We start from the raw sequence: 27,050 nt of genomic DNA, 5'->3' as shown, positions 1-27,050 counted from the left end.
AAAAAGATATAGTTGCAACCAGTGGCGTAGCCAGGACACCGGAACTGCAAGGCTGTCGCGGGATCCCATCCCCGTGACAGTGAAGAGGAGAACCCATGTCTGGCGCGCCATCCCGGCACACGTGAGGAAGTGGTCCTGCAACCATATGGCCGACCGATCTTCCTGTTTGGGGGGGGGGGAGAAACGGAAGCGCTGCGCACAGCTTCCACTTCCTCCCCCCAAAGCAGGAAGATCATCTGGCCTCTCCTGCTATATTCGGGTGCTACGGCCGACCGATCTTCCTGTTTGGGGGGGGGGGGGGGGGGGGAGGAGAGCGGAAGCGCTGCGCACAGCTTCCGCTTCCTCTCCCCAGAGCAGGAAGATCAGCTGGCCTCTCCTGCAGCCACCGGCCTCCTGCGTACGGCCGACCTATCTTCCTGTTGGGGGGGGGGGGGGGGAGGAGAGCGGAAGCGCCGTGCACAGCTTCCGCTCCCCCCCCCTCCAGCAGGAAGATCAGTCGGCCATACGGCCCGAAGATAGCAGGAGGCCGGTGGCAGCAGGAGAGGCCAGCTGATCTTCCTGCTCTGGGGGGAGGAAGCGGAAACTGTACACAGGCTTGAATGTGTATGTGTGGATGAGAATGGAAGCTTGAATGTGTGTATATATGGGTGAGAATGGGAGTCTGGGTTTGTGCGTGTGGGTGAGAATGGAAGCTTGAATATGTGGGTAAGAATGGGTGCTTGAATGTGTGTATGTGTGGGTGAGAATGGGACCTTAAATGTGTGTATGTGTGGGTGAGAATGGGAGTATGGGTTTGTGTGTGTGGATGAGAATGGGTGCCTGGATGTGCGTCTGTGTGTGCATAAGAATATAAACCTGGGGAGGGGTGAGAAAGTGTGAGTTTGTATGTATGTCTGCACTGCAGAGAATGTGAGCTTGGGGGGGGGGGGTGGGGGGGAGAGCATACGAGAGTGAGAGCTTGAGTGTGTGAGGGAGTGAAAAGACACTGAAGAGGAATTAGGAAATGAGCGACATGGGAAAAAGAGACCAGGACCAACTGATTAGAAAAATACAAAGATCAGACAACCAAGGTAAAAAAAAAAAAAAATATATATATATATTGAGATGTTAGCAATTTAAATATAGTATCTTTAAACAACTGGATACAGACCGTAGTAATACAGTAACAATTCTAATAGAAAATACTACGTTATTCCCAATGCCAATGATGTGTCATATTTACAACAACCCTCATTCGGGAGCCAAATGTTTACACCAGATTGTGTTACATTCTATTCACTTAGAAGTAATATGGGATTTGTACCCCATTATAAAGTGAATTGCTCACCACCGAATATATATAATCATCGGGTTTGTTGTTATAAATTTACTTGAAAACACGTGTACCCAATAAGTTCTATTTTTTCTATTATTTTCTCTTGGTATTTTCTCTTAATATTTTCTTTGCTTGTACATTTGCTCTTTAATGTTCATTATATATGCACTGTCATTCGCATCTACTATGTGCTTAACCACATTATAAAGTATATCCACAGAAAAAAGAAGCACTTATCGTAGTATGAAATGGCAGTGGCAACAAACTTCTATGCCCTGCTCTGAAGACCCGACTGTTTACTGCTGCTTAAACTTTAGACTGCTTACAACGCCCGACACTGCGCGTGTTTCGTGGAGAAAACTTCATCAGGGGCGCGGGCTTCAACATTGATTTTTTTTTTCCCGGGCAGAACTCCTCTCAGCGTTTCCGCGCATTTCAAAATGGAGCGCTTCAACATTGATTTTTTTTCCCCCGGGCAGAACTCCTCTCAGCGTTTCCGCGTATTTCAAAATGGAGCTCAATTTTGCCGGCGTCCGGTTTCCGAGCCCGTGGCTGTCAGCGGGCTCGAGAACAGACGCCGGCAAAATTGAGCGTCGGCTGTCAAACCCGCTGACAGCCGCCGCTCCTGTCAAAAAGGAGGCGCTAGGGACGCGCTAGTGTCCCTAGCGCCTCCTTTTGCCTGGATCTACCGCCGGACCTAATTTAAATACTGCATCGCGCGCACCGGCGAGTGGCCGGTGCACGCGCCGGGAGAGCGGGCGTTTGCCCACTCTCCCGCGGACTTTACTGTATTGGCCTGTATGTTAGAAAAGTAAACAAAAGTAGGAAAACTAAGAAACTGATCTGGCTCTCAAAGGAGGTGGCTGATAAAATAAAAGCAAAATGTACAGTGTTCTAAGAAATATAAAGGTTCTCAAAAAGAGGAATACAGGGAAGCCAGGTGGAAGAAAGGATTGCCAAAGAGGTAAAGCAAGGTGACAAAGCATTCTTCAGATATATTAGAGAAAGGTCCAAAGTGGTATAGTGAAATTGAAAGGTAACAAAGATCAATTGGTGGAGAGTGACGAAGAAATGGCTGAAATATTAAACAAATACTTCAGTTCAGTGTTCACTAAAGAAGACCCTGGAGAAGGACAGTTGCTATTTAACAAGACTGTGGATAGGAGTGGAGTAGAAGAAACTCAGATTACAAAAGAGAATGTATGGGAAGAGCTAGGAAAACTAAAAATGGACAAAGCCATGGGGCATATGAGGTACAATCAAGGATACTGAAGGAGCTCAGAGATGTGCTGGCGAATCCGCTGAAGGACTTGTTCAATAGAGCCGTGAAAATGGGAGTGGTGCTGCCAGATTGGAGAAGAGCGGTGGTGGTCCTGCTTCATGAGAGCGGGAGCAGAGAGGAGGCTGGAAACTACAGGCCGGTTAGCCTCACCACGGTAGTGGGAAAATTAATGGAGAATCTGCTGAAGGAAAGGATAGTAACTATCTACAATCTGGTGGGTTGCTTGACCCGAGGCAGCATGGATTCACCAGGGGAAGGTCCTGTCAGACAAATCTGATTGATTTTTTTGATTGGGTGACTAGAGAATTGGATTAGGGAAGAATGCTCAATGTGATTTACTTGGATTTTAGTAAAGCTTTTGATATGGTCCCACATAGAAGAGTCGTGAACAAAATGAGAAGCCCGGGAGTCAAGGTAGTAGCATGGATTGCTAACTGGTTGACTTGCAGCAGACAGCATGTAATGGTAAATGGAACCTACTTTGAAGAAAGAAGTGTTAAGTGGTGTTAAGTGGAGTACCACAGGGATCGGTTTTGGGACCAATTCTGTTCAATATCTTTGAGTGACCTGGCAGAAGGGATAGAAGGTAACATTTGTCTATTTGTGGATGATACTAAGATCTGCAACAGAGTGAACACATCTGAAGGAGTAGAGAGAATGGAAGTGATTTAAAAAACTTGAAGAGCAGTCCAAGATTTGAACATAAGAACATAAGAAATTGCCATGCTGGGTCAGACTAAGGGTCCATCAAGCCCAGCATCCTGTTTCCAACAGAGGTCAAACCAGGCCACAAGAACCTGGCACGTACCCAAACACCAAGAAGATCCCATGCTATTGATGCAATTAATAGCAATGGCTATTCCCTAAGTAAACTTGATTAATAGCCGTTAATGGACTTCTCCTCCAAGAACTATCCAAACCTTTTTTGAACCTGGCTACACTAACTGCACTAACCACATCCTCTGGCAAAAAATTCCAGAGCTTAACTGTGTGTTGAGTGAAAAAGAATTTTCTCCGATTAGTCTTAAATGTGCTACTTGCTAACTTCATGGAATGCCCCTAATCCTTCTATTATCCAAAAGTGTAAATAACCGATTCACATCTACTCGTTCAAGACCTCTCATGATCTTAAAGACCTTTATCATATCTCCCCTCATCCATCTCTTCTCCAAGCTGTACAGCCCTAACCTCTTCAGCCTTTACTCATAGGGGAGCTGTTCCATCCCCTTTATCATTTTGATTGCCCTTCTCTGTACCTTCTCCATCACAACTATATCTTTTTGGAGATGCGGCGACCAGAATTGTACACAATATTCAAGTTGCGGTCTCACCATGGAGCGATACAGAGGCATTATGACATTTTCTGTTTTATTAACCATTCCCTTCCTAATAATTCCTAACATTGTTTGCTTTTTTGACTGCTGCAGCACACTGAGTCAACGATTTCAAAGTATTATCCACTATGATGCCTAGATCCTTTTCCTGGTTGGTAGCTTCTAATAAGGAACCTAACATTGTGTAAATACAGCAAGGGTTATTTTTCCCTATATGCAACATCTTGCACTTGTCCACATTAAATTTCATCTGCCATTTGGATGCCCACTCTTCCAGTCTTGCAAGGTCCTCCTGTAATGTATCACAATCCGCTTGTATTTAACTACTCTGAATAATTTTGTATTATCCGCAAATTTGATAACTTCACTCGTCGTATTCCTTTCCAGATCATTTATATATATATTGAAAAGGAGCAGGCCAAGTACAGATCCCCGAGGCACTCCACCGTTTACCCTTTTCCACTGAGAATTTGGCAGCTGGGATTGAATGCCAAGAAGTTCAGAGTCATGTATCTGGGGTGAGGCAATCCAAAAGAGCTTTATGTGATGGGTGGTGAAAGACTAATGAGCACGGACTGTGAAAGGGACCTAGATGGGATAGTGATTGATGATCTGAGATTCATGAAGCAATGTAACAAGTCAATAGCTAAAGCCAGAAGAATGCTAGGCTGCATACAGAGAGAGGAATAACCAGTAAGAAAATTGAGGTAGTGATGCCCTTCTCCAGGTCCTTGGTGAGGCCTCACCTGGAGTACTGTGTTCAGTTCTGGAGCCCTCATCTCAAAAGGAATGGAAACAGTATGGAGGCGGTCCAGAGAAGGGCTACCAAAATGGTGTGGGGTCAGTATCAGAAGAGCTAGGGGGAGAGACTGAAGGATATGAATATGTATACCGTGGAAGAGAGGAGGCACAGAAGTGATATGATATAGATATTCAGATACCTGAAAGATTTTAATGATGTACAAATGTCAAACCTTTTCTGTTGGAAAGAAATCAGTACAATTAGGGGTCATAAAATGAAATTCTAGGGGGGACATCTCAGAACCAACGTCAGAAAATACTTCTGGAGGTGGTGGATGCCTGAAATGCCATCCCAGAGGTGGTGGTGAAAATCAAAACAGTGAAAAAATACAAAATTGCGTGGGACAAATATTGTGGATCCCTAAAGGTTGAATGATGGAAAAGAAGAAAACAGTGCATGGAGTAACTTGCTGGTGTGGCAGTCACCCTTCAACCAATAAGCCTTGATACTTTTGATGCTACTCTATCATTACTTGATGCAAAGTCATCATTGCTCTCTTCTTCAACGACAGGGGAAAAGGAGAATTGGATTCATAAAGCAATCAAAGGCCCCAACTTATACGGTCTGGGGAAATATGTATAAGGGTAACTTGCTGATGCGGCAGTTACTACCCTAAACCAATAAGCCTGGATACTGTTGATGCAATTCTAATATTGCTTTCTGCTTCAACAACAAGGCTTAATGGGAAATTGGATTCTAACACCAACCAAAGATGCCACTGTCTTTTACAGTTTGGGAAACTGATAAGCATGGGGTAACCTTCAGGGCACAGCAGATATTACCATAAGCTTACTGGGCAGACTGGATGGACTGTTTGGTCCTTTTCTGCTGACATTTCTATGTTAATCCACTGGGCCAAAGAGAGAAATAGGTGCCATTGCAGACTGGCTCAAACTGCAGCTGGGCAATGGAGAGAAATCAATACCATTATAACCTGGAGACGTAAACAGCTGAAAAACTGCACACCAAAAAGAGAAATAACAACCTTGAAAAGCAAACCCTCAAATAAGCACAAAAAATGGAGGAAAGAAAGGAAACTGAGCAAAAAGGGTAAAAATAAGAGTGAAAAAGGATAAATTATAAAAGATATATTTTTTTCTTGGATCCTAAAAATCTTAGATGGCACCCTATTTTTCTAAATATTTTTCCACTTCTACCACTGAATCACCAAAACAGTAAACACACACAAGAATAGTACATGCTATCTTAGGGCAAGCACTACCAGAGAACCTCACAAACAAGCCCAACTAGCAATTCCACAGTAATGACCACTGTCAGAAAAGTCAAGGGCAAGCACAGGATCAGCATCATCCAGAGCCTCCCAGGGAAAGCATGGTCACATCCTGTCAGAACAGTTGATTAATAGGAGATTTTATATTCTGCAGTTTATCCCAGCATAAAAAAACAAAGCCCAAAAAACCTCCTACCTCTACAGGTACTCTGACACTTGCAATATTTGTTATGGAACCATCTTTTGATATAGATGATCTGAGATTCATGAAGCAATGTAACAAGTGCTGTTTATCCACGCCCTCATCCCCGTTCTATGTATTTTCTACCTGCTGTTATAATGTAAACCGATATTTTGTGTATTTTAATGTCGGTATAGAAAATCTGTTAAATAAATAAATAAAATAAATAAATAAATCTAATGGTACCACTTCTATTGGAAACATGCTGATAATTATGATTTGTCCACACTTTCAAAACACTGCACAGGATACAATGCATACAGCTTTTTCAGCATACTGAAGTCAATTTTTTTTTTAAATCAGTCTTGCCTCGCTAACAAGATTGGGAATAAAACCCTACCTATGTCCTCAGGGATCCAATTTTCTTTTAAACATTGCCAATGTGTACAATTTTCATCTGTCACAATCTCTGGGGAGAGCACTGGTCAACTATGTTTCCATCATCCCTTATACTCTTGACAAGAGCATTACATAACAGTAATGGTTCATATTTTGCTCCTAAGTTATTTTCTGGGACTGCATAGTTGCTTGGCCACGGTGCAGTAGTTACTAGAACTTGCCTCTCCTGAAAAGCCTGCAGACCGAGTGCATCCTCCTCGGGCTCTCCATTTTTATAGAAATGAAGTCCAAGTCCTTGAGGATCCTTTTTCTCTGCAGCAGACAGACAGAGTTCCACCACTCCCTCATAAAAACGCACTGAAAAATAAAGAATAAATCAGACTTTAGTTTTACAGCTCAATATCCTGTAAATGTTTTGTGAATTTAGTCCTTGAGACATGTGTCTTATTGACAGCATTGGCAACTGAAGTCCTTCATTTTACCAAAGCACAATGCAGGCTTCTGCACACTGTCATATCCATACCTCTCAAGCCTATTCTCGAGAAGGCACCTCTAGAAGTGCAAGGGTAATTCAATTGCCATGCTATAGTATCAAATTGTGACTTATTTCAGTTGCATAGGCACCTTTGTGCTATGAGTTAGACTGTCAATTCATTTCATATAGGCCACCAAGGGGTTTTCAAATGGTAATGACTTTCAGTCACTATCAACCTGAATGGTTTTAAACCAGTGAGCCAGAAGTGAAAGATTCTGTAACCCTGTGACAAACCCCTACGTCATCTAGTCCTGATCAGACATTCTAAACTACAATAGCCTAGTGATTAGGCAGCAGGCTGAGAACCAAGGAAGCCAGGATTCAAATTCCACTGCAGCTCCTTGTGACCTTGGGCAAACCACTTCATCCTCTATTGCCTGAGGCATAAACAGATTGCAAGCCCTCTGGAGAAAGGGAAATACCTAAACTAATTCACCTTGAGCTCCCACTGAAAAGGCATGTGCTAAACCTGAATAAGTACATAAACTAAACAAACTCTAGTAAGTAAATTAAGTAAATTCACACTTGCTCTTTTTTTTTAATTCTTTATTTTCAATTTTTGAAATTTAACCAGGAATAATCCTATACAGAAAATACGTCAATAAGAAGAAAAAAACAAAACACAAATGCAATCAGTTGCCTACATATTTCCATTCCATATGTATTACTGACATTTAAATTATAAGAAAAGATAACAATTAGGGGACAGAAAGGAGCGAATTTTCATCAGTAAATAATAATACAAAATACATTAGTAATGATAGGCTCGCCGGGTATGCTACACACTCTTCTTTCTTTTATTAGACCGGACTGAAGAAACAGCAAGGAAGGCTGTCTAACAAAGCCGTGAGGGCAACAAAACAGAATTAGCAGCTTGTTCACAAATTTGTGTCTCTGCTCAATAAAGGAAGGATTTTATCCTCTAGAATGATGGACCATGGCACTTCTAGGCTACAGCACCTTAAGCTTTAGCCCATATTCGTTATTGTATTATGTTACATCACCTCATGCCTTTACTTTCTTCCAGCTATTTAAGCTTCCAAGTTTTTTCTCCTTGTTAAATGTAACTTTGACTTATTCACCTCTATTGTTAATTACTCCAGTTATTGCTTCAGTTATTCCCTTGTTCTATGTAAACCGATCCGATATGGTTATTACTATGAAGGTCGGTATAAAAAAGTGTTAAATAAATAAATAAAATAAAGGAATCCAGATTGGACACTTTTATTAGACCGGGCCTGGTGATGTTATAGTGAGGGAGTGTCCACCCAGGAATGCTTTCAATTGATCAGGTTCTTGAAAAACATAATTTACGTTAAGATACCTAATACAAGCTTTGCATGGGTATTTTAGTATAAACTTTGCTCTCAGTTTAAGAACCTCGGGCCGCATCAATAGAAATTCCTTTCTACGTGTCTGTGTAACTTTTATAACATCTGGGAATATCCATATAGGACTACCATAAAAGGAAATTTGTCTATTTCTAAAAAATAAACACATTATATGATTACGTTTAGACAGAAACGTGAAAGACACGAGCAAAGGCTTTCTGTGATTGACCCCAAATTCTAAGGACATTTCCAATATGTTAGTCAAGTCCTCAAAACATGGGACAATGCCCTCACTGTCAAGTTCTCAAAACATATTAGTCAAGTCCTCAAAACATGGGACAATGCCCTCACTGCTATTAGTAAACTTCTTACTAACATCAAACTAGCCATTAACCCTGACAAAACAGAGCTCATGATCATTACCCCCCATAACTGCAAAACCATGGTCTCTACCACTCAACCACCACTCATACCTCGTAATATCACAAATAATGTCAGAAACCTTGGTGTCACTTTAGACAACCACCTTAACTTTAAGCAGCATATCAACAATACTATTAAAGATGGCTATTTCAAATTACACACCCTAAAAAAAACTCAGACCCTTACTATATCAACATGATTTCCGCACCGTACTTCAATCACTCATCTTTTCAAAAATAGATTACTGTAATGCCCTCCTCCTGGGCCTATCTAAAGCTACCATACTGCCGCTGCAAATACTTCAAAATTCAGCAGCACGCATACTCACCAACACAAGAAGATCGGAGCATATTACTCCCATACTCCGAGACCTACATTGGCTCCCCATTGCACAAAGAATCATGTTTAAAATTTTATCCTTAATTCACAAAACCCTTCATACTGACAATATGACATGGCTCAATAATGATTTATACTTCCACAGACCCGCCAGAACACAACATGCTGCCACCCTACATACCCCCTCTCATAAAACTTTCACTCTTGAGGCAACTAAGAAATGTGTCATTACTACAGCTGGACCAACATGTTGGAACAGCATGATACCAGAACTACATCAGGAAATTTGCCCAGTAAAATTTAAGCAAAAACTCAAAACATGGCTATTCCTACAAGCATATACCTAATTTGCACACCTTCACTCACGCACTTCCACTTCTTCCACAACAACTCCCTTCTTACCACAACAAATCTCTCATAAGATCTTGACCCCCCCTCCCTGCCTCACAATTTTCGAATATTTATTTTTCGCTTGTTCTCTCAAATACCCAACAATTATTTACATATCTGTCCACTGTATTGCATTGTTCATATAAGCTCGTTAATATCTCAATCCAATTTATATCTCTTTGTATATATATTTGTAAATATTTTATATTAGTTATCCTATGTATAAGCATAGTTAATTCCATATCTTATTTACCCCTTTCCCCTTGCCCCTTTCCCTACAGTTAATTTGTTATCTCCCCTAAGTTTATTTTTATCTGTAAAGCTCTACTGCATACTTCTTGTTTTGTAGCTCAGTTGCAAGTTTATGTTCTATTTAAACCGATGTGAAGTTACTAAACAAATGTCGGTATATAAAAACTGCAAATAAAGTCCAAAAGAGGGTCCTGTTTTTCCATCTGATTACTTTGTTGAAGATAAAAAGCTTTCACTATAACTGAAATAGCTGACTCAGGAATTTTCAGAATTTGCTTCATGTAGACCTTAAATAACTCCAAAGGAGAAATTGATTTAATTAATGGGAAATTCAAAATACGAAGATTATGAGCTCTTAAACCATTTTCCACAGATTCCAATCTTTTAGATGTAATTCGCTCTGTATCAACCAGTTTAGTTTGTATAGCCTCAACCGATGTCATCCTTTTATCCAGGTCTACCATTTTATTGTTGAAATTTGTTATTAAATTGTTATTTTTCACTGTCTGATTTTTTATTTCAACAGTTGCCAGTGATAAGGTTTTGATGGAACTCTGTTGTATTCAACATAGTCCATATCCCATCCAGAGTTATTGTATTAGGTCTAATTGTTGCAGGACTCACTGATAGCGCTCTTAGCTGCTTTACTCCCTCTTCCTCATCAGCTTACCTTTTACCGTTAGAAGCTCAGCTGTTTCTTGTACAAGGGGTGTGGAGGCCACTGCAGGTCTCTCCAATCTTCCTGGGCTTTCTTCCTCCAACCGATGTAACTCGCTGTCTTTTCCCAGGGCTCCAACACTCTTGGTTCGATTGCTTCTATCCCAGGCCATCACCATGGCCGCTCCTACCTCTACCAAGGCAGGGCAAGGTAAAGCGCTGTCCCCGGGGTGAGCGAGTTTGCATGGTGATCCGAGGCTTAGTCGTGTCAAGGGTCAGGGGGAATGGTGCACGCTCCTGAGCCGCTCCCCCAGCGACAGAGCTCTCCGGCATGGAGGTTGTAGCCTCTGCGAAGAATCCAGAGATTTGGGGCTGTCAGGGGTCAACTAAAGGTGAGTTAGTATTCTCACCCCTTAGTTGTCCCTTTCTTTTAGTATGCGGCATTATTTATTTCTTGCAGAAAATAAATATTCCAAGGAAAATAGAGGAAAATTAGTTCTTACCTGTTAATTTCCATTCCTGTAGTACCATGGATCAGTCCAGACCGTGGGTTGAGCCTCCTGCCCAGCAGATGGAGACAGACTAAAACTGAAAAGGGTATCCTATATCAGGACAGAGCCTACCCTGCAGCCCTTCAGTATAACTATTGTCAAAGCAGATAAGAACCAAAAGAACCCAGAAAAGAGATCAAGCAAGTAAACAAGACTCAAATGAGTAACAAACTAAACAATTATCAACAAGGAATGGACTCTGTAAAATAGCGCTCTTGCATATCCTTGGTCATCAATACAGATGCTTCCGGTGTCCGTAAGATAATGATAGGCGATATTCATCCAGAGACCTATAGGAAAAGCTTTGAGCGTGCGGCAGCAAGAAAAGAACTAGGGAAGGGCGTTTGGACTGATCAGCGGTACTACAGGAACAAAAATTAACAGGTAAGAACTAATTTTCCTTTCCCTGTACGTACCCGGATCAGTCCAGACCGTGGGATGTACCAAAGCTTCCCTAAACCGGGTGGGACTGAGATAGTCCCGCTCGAAGCACCTGCCACCCAAAAGAACCAAAAACCGGGGCGTGCACATCTAAACGATAGTGTCGAGCAAAGGTATGCAGGGATGACCATATAGTGGCCCTGCAGATCTCTTGCGGAGAGACCGAGAGACTCTCCACCCACGAAGTAGCTTGAGAAAGCAAAAAGTGAGCCTTCAAACCCTCAGGAACTGTCCCGGCCTTGGCAAAGATATGCCGAAAAAATGGCTTCCTTCAACCACCGAGCAATAGTAGTCTTGGAAGCCTGTTTGTCCCTATTTGGACCACTCCAGAGGACAAAAAGATGATCGGAGAGTCAAAATTCATTGGTGACTTGAAGGTAGCGGAGTAACACGCGTTTCATGTCCAGCCGATGAAGATCGCCCCCAGAAGGACCCGCGACGTCCTCCGGAGATATTGCGGGAAGCTCCACTGACTGATTAACATGGAAAGAAGAAACAACCTTCGGCAAAAAGGAAGGAACGGTCTTCAGAGACTCTCCCGCATCCGAAAAACGCAGAAAGGGCTCCCGACAGGACAGCGCTTGAATCTCCGAAATCTGTTGAGCGGAACAAATAGACACCAAGAAAACCGCCTTAAGAGTAAGATCCTTTAGAGTAGCCCGACGGAGAGGTTCGAATGGAGCCACACAGAGAGCCCGGAGGACTAAATTGAGATTCCAGGACGGACATGTGGGACGGATGGGCGGTCTCAAATGTTTGGCGACCTTCAAAAACCGAACCACATCCGGATGAGATGCCAAGGTGTGCCCTTCCACTCAACCGAGAAGAGAACCGAGAGTGGACACTTGGACGCGCAACGAATCGAAGGACAGCCCCTTGGAGAGGCCATTCTGAAGAAAAGAAAGCACCACGGAGACCAGTGCCAAGCGCGCCGAGACATCAGATTCCGAACAGACATTCTCAAAGATTTTCCAAACGCGAACATAAGCCAAAGAAGTAGATGGTTTCCGCGCCTGGAGGAGAGTGGTAATCACCTCCTCCTTATAGCCTTTATGCCTCAGGCGTCTCCGTTCAAAAGCCAGGATGCTAGACAGAAGCGATCCACCTGGTCAAAAAATACAGGACCCTGCCGAAGCAGATGAGGGAGATGGCAGAGATGAAGAGGCCCGTCCGACGCCAGGTTGATCAAATCCGCGAACCACGGCCTGCGGGGCCATTTGGTTGCTACCAGGATGACTGGCCCCTCCTGGAGTCCTATTCTTTGTAGAACTTTTCCCACAAGAGGCCTTGGAGGAAACAAGTATAGGAGGGCATCCACTCCCTCCGAACAGTGCTCCCTCCAACGGCTGAAGAACCTGTTGGCTTTGGAGTTGCTCCAAGTCGCCATGAGGTCCAGGTGTTGGGGACCCCACCTGCTGATGATCAAGTTCAAGGCTTCATCCGAGAGCTCCCACTCTCCCGGATCGAGACGCTGGCGACTGAGGAAATCGGCCTGCACATTCTCCTTGCCCGCTATGTGGGAGGCCGCCAGACAATCCAGAATCTGCTCCGCCCAGGCAAGGGGCTGGCTGGCTTCCAGGGCCACTAAGTGACTCCGCATGCCCCCCCTGCTGGTTGATTTAAGCTACCGTAGTGGAGTTGTCAGAGAAGACCCTTACCGCCTTGCCTCGGAGCAGAGGTAGAAACTCCTGTAGGGCCAGGCGAACCGCCCAGGCTTCCAGCCGACTGATGTGCCAGCGGGATTGGACTGGGGACCAATATCCCTGCATGGTCACAGACTGACAGACTGCTCCCCAGCCGGAGAGACTGGCATCCATAGTGACGATGATCCACTGTGGAGTCTGAAGAGACATGCCCCTCAGAAGATGTGGAAGCGAAAGCCACCACTGTATGTTGGCAATGATAGAGGCCGAAAGCGGGAGCACCATTTGAAACTGTTCCGACACCGGCTGCCAGGGGATAGCAAAGCTCTCTATAATGGTCGCATATGCGCAAAAGCCCATGGGGCTAGGTCGATGGTGGAGGCCTTAGTCCCCAGGACCTGGAGGTAGTCCCACTCCATCAGGAGCGAGATAAGGTTGCACACCTGATCGATGAGCTTGAATGCCCGAGCATGGGGCAGGAACACCTTGCCGAGCCGCGTATCGAAACGTGTCCCCAGAAATTCCAACATCTGGGAAGGCTATAGATGGCTTTTGGGGAAGTTGACTATCCACCCTAGGGAGGTAAGAAGAGCATGAACCCGGTTGACCGCCTGCTGGCAGAGAATCTCTGACTTGGCCCTTACGAGCCAGTTGTCCAGATAAGGATGGACCAAGATTCCTTCCCGGTGGAGAGCAGCCGCCACCACCATGACCTTGGTAAAGGTGCGCGGTGCGGTGGTGAGACGGAAGGGCAGTGCTCGGAACTGAAAATGCTGGCCCAGAATGTGGAAGCAAAGTTACCTCTGGTGTTCGGGGCGAATCGGGATGTGTAAGTATGCCTCCGTTAGGTCGAGAGAGGCCAGGTATTTGCCGGGATGAACAGCTGCTATGACCGCCCTCAGGGTCTCCATCCGAAAATGGGGCACCTTGAGGGCCCGGTTTACCCTCTTGAGGTCCAAGATCGGACGAAAGGAATCTTTCTTCTTTGGTACTGGAGCTAGGACAATGGCGCCCAGCTGCCGGAGCCTGGTAAGGGTTTAAGGCCACCGCATCCTGCTTCAGGCGTCCGCAAGGATACATAAAGGTCTGGCAGATCGAGAAAATTCTAAAGTGTAACCGTCTCAGATGATCTTGAGAACCCACTGGTCCGATATGAATTTGACCCATTCCTCAAAAAAATAGGGAGAGATGACCCCCTAGATTGGGGACAGAGGAATGGGTCGACCGGATCTCATTGGGGAGCGGGCTTCAGGGTGGAATGCTGAGAGGCCCCCTCGCGGAAGGGCCGGCGACCTCGAAAGGGCTAAGAACGAGACCTGAAAGGGTAACCCCTTGAAGAAGCACCACGCCCTCGCATCGCATACCTGCGTTGGCCCCGAAAACGGGAATGGGAAGGCACAAACGCTCGGTATCGTTTCGGCTGGTCCTCAGGCAGCTTATGAACCTTGTTCTCACCCAAGCAATTAATGAGCTGCTCCAGGTCCTCGCCAAAAAGCAACTTACCCTTAAAGGGCAGAGTGCCCAACCGCACCTTGGACGACGGGTTCGCTGACCAGTTACATAACCAGAAGAGCCTTCTAGCGGAAATCGCCGAGGCCATCGCCTTTGCCTGGACGCGGAGAAGATCATACAGAGCATCTGCCCCATACGCAATGACGCCTTCCAGCCATTCAGCCTGCTCTGCCTCTGCGGACGGGAGGTTCTGGGTGCCGAGTAATTGCTGAACCCACCTAAGGCCTGCCCGCTGCATGAGACTGCTGCAGATAGTCACCCTGACTCCCAAGGCAAGCACCTCGAAGATATGCTTAAGGTGGAATTCAAGCTTGCGATCCTGCACGTCCTTCAAGGCCGTAGCACCCACCACTGGAATAGTGGTGTGCTTGGTCACAGCGGAGACTGAAGAATACACCATGGGAATTTTCAGCATTTCCAAGCAGTCCTCTGGGAGCGGATAACGTTTGTCCATGGCTCTCCCGACATGGAGCCCCACCTCGGGAGCTTCCCATTCCCGGGTGAGTAGCAATTTGTGCATAGGGTGAAAAGGAAAAGCACAAGCCGGAGCCCTAAGTCCTGGGGTCATCCCCATCCAGAGGGGAGAGTGTCTCCGCCACATCCAGACTCTGATCCGAATCTGGGGTTCCCAGGTGTGCTGGACGGTCCGGGAGGAGGGGACCCCTGCACCAGAACAGACCCCATCGCATCCGGAGGCACAGGAGCGAGTGGGGGTCCAACAGTGGAAATTTGGCAGATGGGGGGACCAGGTGAAATATCCTCCTCCTCCTGCAAGCTGGCCAGATCAGAATTTGTGCTCCTCATGCACAAATCCTGAAGAAAAATGCGGCCTAGACTTGCCGGAGGAGGGGGGGGGGGGGGCCAGGTACCTCTGCCTGGGGATTCACAGGACTCAAATCAGGGGCAGACCCTAATAAATTCAGATAGTCAGCGCTAAGCAGCTCCGAATCAGGATCTGCTGAAACCCCCAAGATATCCGCCATTCCTGCGGTTTGCCGACCCGGGAACGGCCTGGCCACGCGATGAGAAGAGCGACCCCGGACTGAATTTGATCGCGCTGCCGGAGAGGGCCCTTCATCCCCCGGCAAACATGCTGAGCAGAGCCCCTCATGTGAGATATGCGTCGAGAGCTCTCCACAAGACAGGCAGCAGTGGGAGTGCGGCATAATCAATGAAGAAAAGCCGCGAGCTACAGAGAAAAATCAGCTGATTGCTGTAAGTGCTGAAAATGTGCTGCCAGGAGGAGCGGAGGCAGCAGGCTGAACCCTGCATGCTCCTCTTCCAAAACCACCCTGGCTGCCAGCTCCCGTCGACAAAAACAGGCATGTGAAGCTTGTATATATATCTTTACCTTTTTTTTTTTTTTTTAAAACAGCATAAAAGTGGAAGCTGAGGAATACTGGATCCCTAAGGGAACTGCACTAGGGGGGCGTCCTTGTTAAATGAAAGGCAGCCAGGGGAGGGGGGAGTGACTGGACCACCAGTTTCACCCTCAATAGGATCACCGGGAACAGGGGCTTAGGCTATGTCCACACAAGGGGCAAAGCCCCCCCTAAGCCGCCCGCAAGAGCGTGGAGACAATACTGTCTCCTGAAAAATGAAATCAGAGCCAATTGCTTTTTTTTTTTTAAACTGAACAAATTGCAATAAACTGAATAAATTGCAGGAAGACCTTGTGAGACTGGAAAATTGGGCATCCAAATGGCAGATGAAATTTAATGTGGATAAGTGCAAGGTGATGCATATAGGGAAAAATAACCCATATTAGGTGCTACAACCCAAGAAAGAGATCTAGGTGTCATAGTGGATAACACATTGAAATAGTCGGTGCAGTGTGCTGCGGCAGTCAAAAAAGCAAACAATGTTGGGAATTATTAGAAAAGGAATGGTGAATAAAACAGAAAATGTCATAATGCCTCTGTATCGCTCCATGGTGAGACCGCACCTTGAATACTGTGTACAATTCTGGTCGCTGCATCTCAAAAAAGATATAATTGCGATGGAGAAGGTACAGAGAAGGGCTACCAAAATGATAAGGGGAATGGAACAACTCCCCTATGAGGAAAGACTAAAGAGGTTAGGACTTTTCAGCTTGGAGAAGAGACGACTGAGGGGGGATATGATGGAGGTGTTTAAAATCATGAGAGGTCTAGAACTGGTATATGTGAATCGGTTATTTACTCTTTCGGATAGTAGAAAGACTAGGGGGCACTCCATGAAGTTAGCATGGGGCACATTTAAAACTAATCGGAGAAAGTTCTTTTTTACTCAACGCACAATTAAACTCTGGAATTTGTTGCCAGAGAATGTGTTTAAGGTGCGGTCTAACCATGGAGCGATATAGAGGCATTTTGACATTTTCCGTTTTATTAACCATTCCCTTCCTAATAATTCCTAACATTGTTTGCTTTTTTTGACTGCTGCAGCACACTGAGCCGACGATTTTAAAGTATTATCCACTATGATGCCTAGACCTTTTTTCTGGGTGGTAGCTCCTAATATGGAACCTAACATCGTGTAACTACAGCAAGGGTTATTTTTCCCTATATGCAACACCTTGCACTTGTCCACATTAAATTTCATCTGCCATTTGGATGCCCAATCTTCCAGTCTTGCAAAGTCCTCCTGTAATGTATCACAATCCGCTTGTGATTTAACTACTCTGAATAATTTTGTATCATCCGCAAATTTGATAACCTCACTCATCGTATTCCTTTCCAGATCATTTATGCTTTTCAATATATATATATATATATATATATATTTATTGAAAAGCACCGGTCCAAGTACAGATCCCTGAGGCACTCCACTGTTTACCCTTTTCCACTGAGAAAATTGATCACTTAATCCTACTCTCTGTTTCCTGTCTTTTAACCAGTTTGTAATCCACAAAAGGACATCGCCTCCTATCCCATGACTTTTTAGTTTTCTTAGAAGCCTCTCATGAGGGACTGTGTCAAATGCCTTCTGAAAATCCACTGTATAGATTTAGAAACGTAAGGCTCTGTGTATCAGGCAGTGTGCAAGACGTTCACAACCAAACAACCTACATTTTGTGCGTTATGTATACCTGGTATAATAGTGAGCCTCAGTCGAGATTGTGTGCCTCCTAATTACAGTTAATCATCTTACTTAGAAAGATTTCTAAACAAAATATTAATTTGGAACAGATAAAGCAAAAAGTAGTTATTTATTATAAAGTAATAAAATAGGTATTTCTGTTTATATTTCCAGCAATTATTTTTGTTTGAAACACTTAGAAATGTTAACATGTCCCCAAAATCTTTGGTGCAGTAAATTTAGATGAGCACTAGCATATTTATTTATTTGATTTATATTGCATTTTTTGGCACTTCAAAGTAGATTACCATCAGGTGCTATGGGTATTTCTCTGTCCCCAGAGGGCTTACAACCTAGGTTTGTACCTGAGGCTGTGATATGCATTCTGCACATTATTTTTTTTATATTATAGAGAGTAACAATAAAGACTTCTTTTGATTCTGTAGCAACTATTGTTGAAAATACTTGGAAGTCAGGCAAGTGGAAAAGTGTGCAGAACAGCCAACAGTAACTGCAGTGAGACCAATGAAAACAGTTGGAGAAATTACTTACCTGATAATTTCATTTTCCTTAGTGTAGACAGATGGACTCAGGACCAGTGGGTATAGTGTACTCCTGATAGCAGTTGGAGACGGATCAGATTTCAATCTGACGTCAGCCCTAGTACATATACCCCTGCAGGAAGTGCAGCTCTTCAGTATTCTCCTTGAAAAGCATTGTGGATATATGTGTGACTGACTAATTTGATTAACTTGAATAACTTCATAACTTGGTTAAACTTTATAACTTGATTAACTTGATCTGGTTGAATTGGCTATAACTGGAGACCACCAATGCCCTCAACCGGAAAGCGTCGACACCCGGTAGGATGGGTATCCTAAGTGAAGGAAAGCATGGCTTACCCTGAATCATTCGAAATTCCATGAGTAACGGCAGCCAAGGGTGGGATGCTGAGTCCATCTGTCTACACTATGGAAAACGAAATTATTAGGTAAATAATTTCTCCACTTCCTAGCGTGTAGCAGATGGACTCAGGACCAATGGGATGTATAAAAGCTACTCCCGAACCAGGTGGGAGGCTGCCCATGACACACTTAGTATTGCCCTTGCGAACGCAGTGTCCTCCCGAGCCTGAACATCCAGGCGGTAGAACCTGGAGAAGGTTTGGATGGAGGACCATGTCGCCACCCTGCAAATCTCAGCGAGTGACAACATTCTGGTTTCTGCCCAGGACAATGCCTGGGCTCTAGTAGAATGGGCATGGACTTGTAGAGGCGGCGGCTTGCATGCTTCTACATAGGCCACCTTGATGACTTCTTTGATCTAGCGGGCTATGGTTGCCCGCGAGGCCGCTTCCCCTTGTCTCTTCCCGCTGTGAAGGACGAATACGTGGTCCGTTTTTCGTACGGGTTCCGATATTTCCAGATATCTGGATAGGAGTCTGCTGATGTTGAGGTGGCGTAGACTTTGAGCTTCTTCCGAATTCTTAAACTCATCCAGTGATGGTAGCGAGATGGTTTGGTTGAGATGGAAGTGGGACACAACTTTGGGAAGGAACGAAGGGACCTTGCCTTGCTGGATGGTTCCACGGGTGAGCCTGAGGAACGGCTCACGGCAGGACAGTGCTTGTAGTTCTGAATTGCGGCGGGCTGAACAAACTGCCAGCAGGAATGCTGTCTACAAAGTCAATAGTTGGAGAGACAGTCCTCGGAGGGGCCTGAAGGAGGCTCCTGCTAGAAAATCCAGGACCAGGTTGAGGTTCCAAAGAGGTACCGGCCACTTTAGGGGTGGGCGGATGTGTTTGACTCCTTTCAGGAAGCGTGAAACGTCCGGGTGATAGGCTATGCTGTTGCTCTCGCTCTTGGTGCCGTAGCATGACAATGCGGCCACCTGTACCTTGATGGAGTTGAGGGACAATCCCTTCTGTAGCCCGTTCTGTGGGAACTTCAAGATCGCGGGAACTTTGAGCGTGGTATGATGTCGTGGTCTTCGCACCAGGCTTCGAATACTCTCCAAATCCTTATGTATGTTAAAGATGTGGAGAACTTGCGCGCTCGGAGTAGGGTGTCGATTACAGCCCCCAAGTATCCGCTCTCTCTTAGGTGAGCCCTCTCAATGGCCAGGCCGTAAGAGAGAATTGACCTGGATCCTCGTGGAGGATCAGCCCTTGTTGGAGCAGGTCTCTGTGTGGAGGCAGCGGCAGGGAGGTCCCTGCCAGTAGTCTTCTCATGTCTACGTACCATGGTCTTCTTGGCTAGTCCGGGGCCACCAGAAGTACTAGTCCCCTGTGTAGCTGTATCTTGTGAATGATTGCGCCCAATAGGTGCCACGGCAGGAAGGCGTAAAATAGAGTCTCCTGTGGCCAGGTCTGTACCAGGGCATCGATCCCCTGGGACTGAGGTTCCTGCCTGCAGCTGAAGTACTTGGGCGTTGGACCGGTTTGCCAGAAGGTCCATGTCTGGTGTTCCCCACCAGTTCACTATCATTTGGAATGCTGTATTCGACAGCTTCCATTCTCCTGGGTCTAGACTTTCTCTGCTGAAGTAGTCCACCGTGATGTTGTCCGACATTACTCTGACCGCTTTGCCTCGGAGTCTGTGAATGAACCGCGCTTCTAGGTGGTTGATGTTCCATCCCGACTCTTCTACGGTCCAATGCCCCTGGGCGGTTAGCTCCTCGCAGTGTGCTCCCCATCCTCGTAGGCTGGCGTCTGTGGTGAGCAGGGTCCAGGTTGGTGAAGATATTCTTGTTCCCTGGCTCAGGTGGCTGACCTGCAGCCACTATCGTAGCTTGGTCCGAACTCTGCTCGGGAGTGGTAGGCGTACGGTGTAGTTCTGAGACAGTGGATTCCATCGCGATAGAAGTGAGCGTTGTAGGGGTCTCATGTGAGCTCGCGCCCATGGCACTACCTCCAGTGTGGATGCCATCAGACCGAGGACTTTCAGGTAATCCCATGCTGTAGGGCGAGGTTCCTCAGTTTTGATCTCTTTGTGGGAGTCAGGCTGACCTTGTCTTCTTTGGTGTCGAGTCGGACTCCTAGGTATTCTACAGACTGTGAGGGCTGCAGACAACTCTTGTTTGTGTTGACAGCCATCCGAGGCTCTCCAGTAGAATTTTGACTCTGTTGGTTGCCTGGTGACTTTCCTCTGGGGATTTCGCCCTGGTCAGCCAATCGTCCAGGTAAGTGTGAACGAGGATTCCTTCCTTCCTCAGTGTTGCCGCCACCACCACTATGATCTTGGTGAACGTCCGGGGTGCTGTGGCTAACCCGATGGGTAGTGCCCGGAACTGGTAGTGACGGTCCAGGATTTTGAAGCATAGGAAGCGATGTTCCTGATGGATCGGGATGTGTAGGTAGGCTTCCGAAAGATCCAGGGATGAGAGAAACTTTCCCGGCTGTATCGCCCTTATTACAGAACGTAGGGTTTCCATGCGGAAGCAGGGAATCCTCAGGTGGCAGTTGGCCGACTTGAGGTCCAGGATGGGCCTGAACGTCCCCTCTTTCTTGGGGACGATAAAATAGATGGAATAATGCTCAGTATTTATTCCTTGTGGAGGTACTGGGGTTATGGCCTCAAGGGCTAGTAGTCTGGTCAGTGTAGCTTCCACTGCCACCCTCTTGGAGGGGTCATGGCAGGGGGATTCCACGAACTTGTCCGGAGGGGTTCGTAGGAAATCCAGGTAGTACCCCTCTCGAATGATGTTAGGACCCACTTGTCCGAAGTTATCTCGATCCATCTGTGGTAGAACAGGGCTAGTCTGCCCCCTATGGCTTCTTCCCTTGGACGGGTCGGCTGAATCTCATTGTGGGGTGCGGCTGGGGCCTGGACCCGAGCTGGTTCCCCTTCTGTTGTGCTTGTTCCGAAAGGGCTGGTTCCTGCCTGTAGGGCAGGGCGCTTGATAATTATTTCTGTATGGATTGAAGCGCTGTGAACCTCTGCCCCTGGAGGATCAGGGGAAGAGTCATTGGTTTCTCTTGCTTTTGTCCTCCGGTAGTCGCGGTAGGGGGACTCGCCCCATTTGTCAGCCAGTTTCTCTAGTTCACTGCCGAACAGGAGGGATCCCTTGAAGGGCATCCTTGTGAGTCTCGATTTGGAAGACGCGTCAGCCAACCAGCTTCAGAGCCAGAGTTGTCTCCTGGCTGCCACAGCTGATGATACTCCTCTAGCTGCAGTGCATACCAGGTCGGAAGCAGCATCCGCGAGTAATGATACTGCTGGTTCCATGGCTTCCCCAGGGGTGTTGCTCCTGGTCTGTGATAGGCAGGCACATGTCACAACAGTGCAGCAGGCCGCTATTTGTAGGGACATAGTCAAAGGACTGTTAAGGATGGATTCCAGACGTCTGTCTTGCGCATCTTTGAGTGCTGCACCTCCCTCCACTGGGATAGTGGTGCGCTTCGAGACCGTGCAGACCATAGCATCCACTTTTGGGCATGTCAGAAGGTCTTTAGCTGCCGGGTCCAGAGGGTACATGGCTGCCATAGCTTGTCCCCCTTTGAATGTGGACTCTGGAGCAATCCATTCCAGGTCAATTAGCTGTTGAACGGCTTGTAACAGAGGGAAATGGTGGGAGGTCTGACAGAGTCCCTCTAGCAGAGGATTCATCATCTTAGGTTCCCCCGAGGCATTTGTGCCCGGGATCGCAAGTTCCTTCAGGCTGCTGGTGACCAGGTCTGGAAGCTCATCCTTGGTGAAGAAGTGTCTCATGGTCCGGTGAGGCTCACTCCCCGGAGGGAGTTCCCCTTCCTCCAGGGGTTCTGATTCCTCCTCCGAGAAGTCCATGTCCCTGTAAGTGGGGCCCGGAGTGTAGCGGTCCTCTGGTGAAGGCTGTGGCCGTGTTACTGGAGGCTCTATTTGCATGTGAACGAAGGTGTGCAGGCCTTTGAAAAATTCCACCCAGGAGATAGACGCTGTGTCCTGCTGGGGGGGGGGGGGGGGGGCCCGCTGGGATTTGCTAGGTCCGGGGTACTTATTGAGGAACTAGCACTCAGGCCCGGATGGGGCTGGCCCTGGGCTTGATCCCGCAGGGTCTCCTCGCACTGGATACACAGGGCGTCGACCTCTTTGTGATGTGCGGCTCTGATGTGGCATGCTGGGCAGAGGCCCTGAACCTTGAGCTCCTTTTCTGGTGGTGCCATAGGTATAGACGCGGAAATTTCTTGTGTGTCGAATATGTGCGCGGGGACGGATGTGCGTGCTGGTGTGCGCACAAGTCGTAGGTATGCGCCTAGCCTATTCGTGCACACAAGTAATGTGCGCACGACTCGCCCTATGCGCACGGATCGAGACTGCGGTCAGGGCAGAGAACAGGGCCAAAATGGTGACGGCAACCACCTCGGAGGGTCCCCACGTGGGAGAGCCCTTGGCTCTGACCGGGGCCGAGCCCTGCTAGGGCGGATCAACCTGGTGGCACTCGTCCCAGCCGGTGACCTGTGCGACTCCTCGAGAATCGGAGACCGGAGACTTTAAAAAAGATTTCTTCCTTACCTTGTCTCGGCACTTCCCGGTTTCGTTCCGGACGGTCTCCGGCTGCGGGGGGAGAGGGCAAATACCTTCACCGCCATGCTCGTGCTTTTACCTGCTGCCTCTCAGCCGCGTCCGAGATCGGGGGCTAGGTCCCCGCCAAGGGTTGGCCGCCGGACCGAGGCTCACCTCCGAGGGACCACGGAAATCACCTCGGGAATTCTCAACTGGGGGAGGGATCCGAGGGTGTCGCCACAGGTGAGTGGGGCTCACTGTTGAGGTAGGTTTTCTTTTTTTTTTTGTTTTCTCCGTTAAATTTTGCTCTAACGCTGTGAAAGCGTGCAGGTAGTCCCTAACTGCTATGGAGATGGAAAATACTGAAGAGCTGCACTTCCTGCAGGGGTATATGTACTAGGGCTGACGTCAGATTGAAATCTGATCCGTCTCCAACTGCTATCAGGAGTACACGATACCCATTGGTCCTGAGACCATCTGCTACACGCTAGGAAATGGCTATTTCTTTTCTGAAAACATTCAAAGAACATTAGAGCACATTCAGTGTCATCAGATTTTTTTTAATTTTATTAAAGAAAACAGTAAACTTGTGAAGATAAAGTAGTTGATGTTTTCCAGTATATTTGGAGTAAAGAATCCTTGTATTCATCTAAGGATGACTACAGGGATTCTTTATCAGGCAGGTGTTCATATACACCTCTGCATGTCTAACATACATAAAACAGGTTGCATTTCTTCTGCAGAAAGTCATGGTCTTTGCCTCTCACCTTGTCGATATTGTGCACAGACATTAGAAAGATCCACTTGATAACTGATTTTTTGGTATTCTTTCAAAGATTCTCTGAGCATTCTGTCCTTTTCCAGTTTGTTCTGAACCTGCCGAGATCGTTGAAGCAGTTCGTTTGCCTATAAGGAAACCCCGCCCCCGAAACCCAACAGGTTATTATTTAATACCATCCTATGCAGCGGGATTCCTCAAAGTGCTATTTGTAACAAGCTCTTTTTGATAACAAGTCTGCAGCCATTATAAAGGCAACATGACAGTTCCCCCTCTCTACCACATTCATATTAATAAAAGATCTCAGGAGGGGCACTTGCAACCTACAGGCTCCAAAACAAGGATACTATCCACTAGCTATCCCAGCTTGGTAAATGGAAGATCTTAGTTTAACTTAACTTACTGTTAGAGGCGGGTTAAAAAAAAAAAAAAAAAAGCACAGCGCATATGATTTGGTGATCACTTAGTCATAATGTGCGACTGGCTCTAAGCCAATCATTGCTCATTGTTAAACAGAATTTCATGCTTGCTGTTCCCTTGTTTCATTGAGTAAGCACTTTCACAATAATTGATACTTATACTTTTGAATAGTAAAACAGGTAGATAACTCTAAAAATTATTCTAAGCATGTCTAAACAAAGACAGACGTCAGTTCCCACTGTTCCTCTGCAATGCCCTGATCATTCAGTCTTAGTATCTACTTCCTATACTGATCATCACAACAGAATTGTACTTTGTACATTATAATGCTCTGGTTACTAGCACTAAAATCAGAATACCATGCCAAGCACTGGATAGGTTATACTGCTTTTCTTGCAGGTTATTATATAACTACGTTACATACAGCTGATCTAGAACAGTAAAGGCAAGAGAAGCCAAGTAAAGGAAAATTGGTTCTTACCTGCTAATTTTTGTTTCTGTAGTACCACGGACCAGTCCAGACTGCTGGGTTTTGCCTCCCTTTCAGCAGATGGAAGCAGAGAAAAACTTCGAGAGTACCTCCTCTTAAGTCGGTGTGCTACCTGCAGCTCCTCAGTATAAACAGTATCCAAGCAAATAATAAACTTTATGGAACAAAGGCATGTCAAGTGAAGGACCAAGAAGAATTAACTCCAATTATATATACTAGATCTGTGACACTGGAGTTTTCTGTGTAGGATGAGGATACCCCTATACCCTCCTTCCGAGCATAAAAATAACTCCAAACGAGTGGACTCCCTAGAAACTGAAGACCCCCAATGGGCAGGCATCTGGACTGATCCGTGATACTACAGGAACAAAAATTAACAGGTAAGAACCAATTTTCTTTTCCCTGTACGTACCTGGATCAGTCCAGATTGCTGGGATATACCCAAGCTGCCCTATCTGGGGTGGGAATTGGAAAGTCTGGCTTGAATGACACTGCCTCCAAAAATAGATACATCCGAAGCCTGGACGTCCAAATGGTAGTGTCTTGAAAAGGTATGGAGAGATTTCCAGGTCGCCACCCTGCAAATTTCTTGCGGTGAAACCAATTGATTCTCTGCCCAGGAAGCCGGCTGTGACAGAGTGCAATGCACCTTCAAACCTTCCAGAACCGCATGTCTGCGGCAAATATAAGCAGAAGCAATGGGCTCTTTCAGCCAGCGGGCTATAGACATTTTAGATGCCTTCTGGCCCTTCTTAGGGCCGCCCACAAGACAAATAGATGATATGATAGTTGAAAAGAGTTAGTGACCTCCAAGTACCGCAAGAGGACCCTTCTGACATCCAAGCACCTCAATTCGGGAGCGTGAGTTTGCTCTGTTTCGGCATTAGGGAAGGCCGGTAATTCTACAGATTGATTCAGATGAAAAGATGAAACCACATAAGAATATAAGAATTGTCATGCTGGATCAGACCAAGGCCAATTGAGCCCAGCATCCTGTCTCAGACAGTGGTAAATCCAGATTGCAAGCACCTGGCACATTCCATAAAGTAGATCTAACTCCTACTACTCACTCCCAGGGATAGAAATAGCTTTCTTTAGTCTGCCTGTGTTATGGACTTTTCCTACAGAAATTTGTCCAAACCTCTTTTAAGCCCCAGTATGCTAATCACCTTGATCACGTACTCTGGCAACAGATTCCACAGCTTGATAGGGCGCCAAGAGAAAAACTACTTTCTTCAATATGTTTTAATCTGCTGGTTATTCATTTAATGGAGTGTTCCCTTATTTTAGTATTATTAGAAAGGATAAATTACCATCCTATATTTATCTGCTGCACCCATGATTTGATAAACTTCTACCATGTCCTTTCTTAGCCTTCTCTTTTCTAAGCTGAAGAAAAGAAGGAATCGTCCTGATACAGACTCTCGAATCCGAAATCGGCAAAAAAGGCTCCCTGCAAGAGAGAGCTTGTAACTGACACTCTCCTAGCAGAACAGATTGCCACCAAAATCACCGTTTTCAGGATAAAGTCCTTTAATGACGCCTTCCTAAGAGGTTCAAAAGGAGCTTTGCAAAAGACTTTAAGGACTAAATTAAGACTCCAGGAAGGACACACCTGACGAATTGGAAGATTTAAATGTTTCACTCTGCGAAGGAAACGTACCACGTTGGGATGAGCTGCCAGGGTCGTGCCCTGAACCCTAATGGAATTAAACAACAAGCCCTTATTGAGGCCCTTCTGCACAAAGGGCCAGGATTTGTGCCACCGAGGCCTTATGAGGAAGAACACTCTGCTCCTCACACCAGATTTCGAAAACTTTCCAAACCCTGACATAAGTTAAGGTCGTAGATGTCTTGTGAGCCTGAAGCAAAGTAGTGATGACATCCTCTTGGTAGCCTTTATTCCTTAGCCGCCTCCTTTCAAAAGCCAGAAGCGATTGCCTGGTCAAAAAATATAGGGCCTTGCCGCAGCACATTTGGAAAATGAACCAGGTGCAGGGGACCGTCCACTGCCAGATTGACCAGGTCTGCAAACCAAGGTATCTGGGGCCACCAAAATCACTGGACCAGGATGAATCTCTATTCACCAAAGAATCTTTCCTATCAGAGGCCACAGAGGAAACACAAAGCAGGACTGTTTTCGGTCACGGGAGGACCAGGGCATCGATCCCTTTCACTCCATGTTCCCTCCGGTGGCTGAAAAA

The 27,050-nt window shown here is 46.1% G+C and overlaps 1 protein-coding gene across 2 annotated transcripts in view; it reads right to left on the bottom strand.

Annotated features, from left to right (window-relative positions):
* The window catches only part of NUP155 (nucleoporin 155), a 304,350-nt gene that overhangs the window by 82,129 nt on the left and 195,171 nt on the right, over positions 1-27,050 (bottom strand). For both annotated transcript variants that reach the window (XM_029578544.1, XM_029578554.1), the window contains 2 exons: positions 23,926-24,064; positions 6,766-6,901 (listed from right to left, as the gene is read on the bottom strand). In XM_029578544.1, coding sequence (XP_029434404.1) covers positions 6,766-6,901; positions 23,926-24,064 — 275 coding nt within the window. The remainder of the gene's footprint in view (positions 1-6,765; positions 6,902-23,925; positions 24,065-27,050) is intronic.

This window comes from Rhinatrema bivittatum, chromosome 1, assembly GCF_901001135.1.
Source record: "Rhinatrema bivittatum chromosome 1, aRhiBiv1.1, whole genome shotgun sequence".
NCBI lineage: Eukaryota > Metazoa > Chordata > Amphibia > Gymnophiona > Rhinatrematidae > Rhinatrema > Rhinatrema bivittatum.
This window is presented reverse-complemented; position numbering and strand designations above follow the sequence as displayed.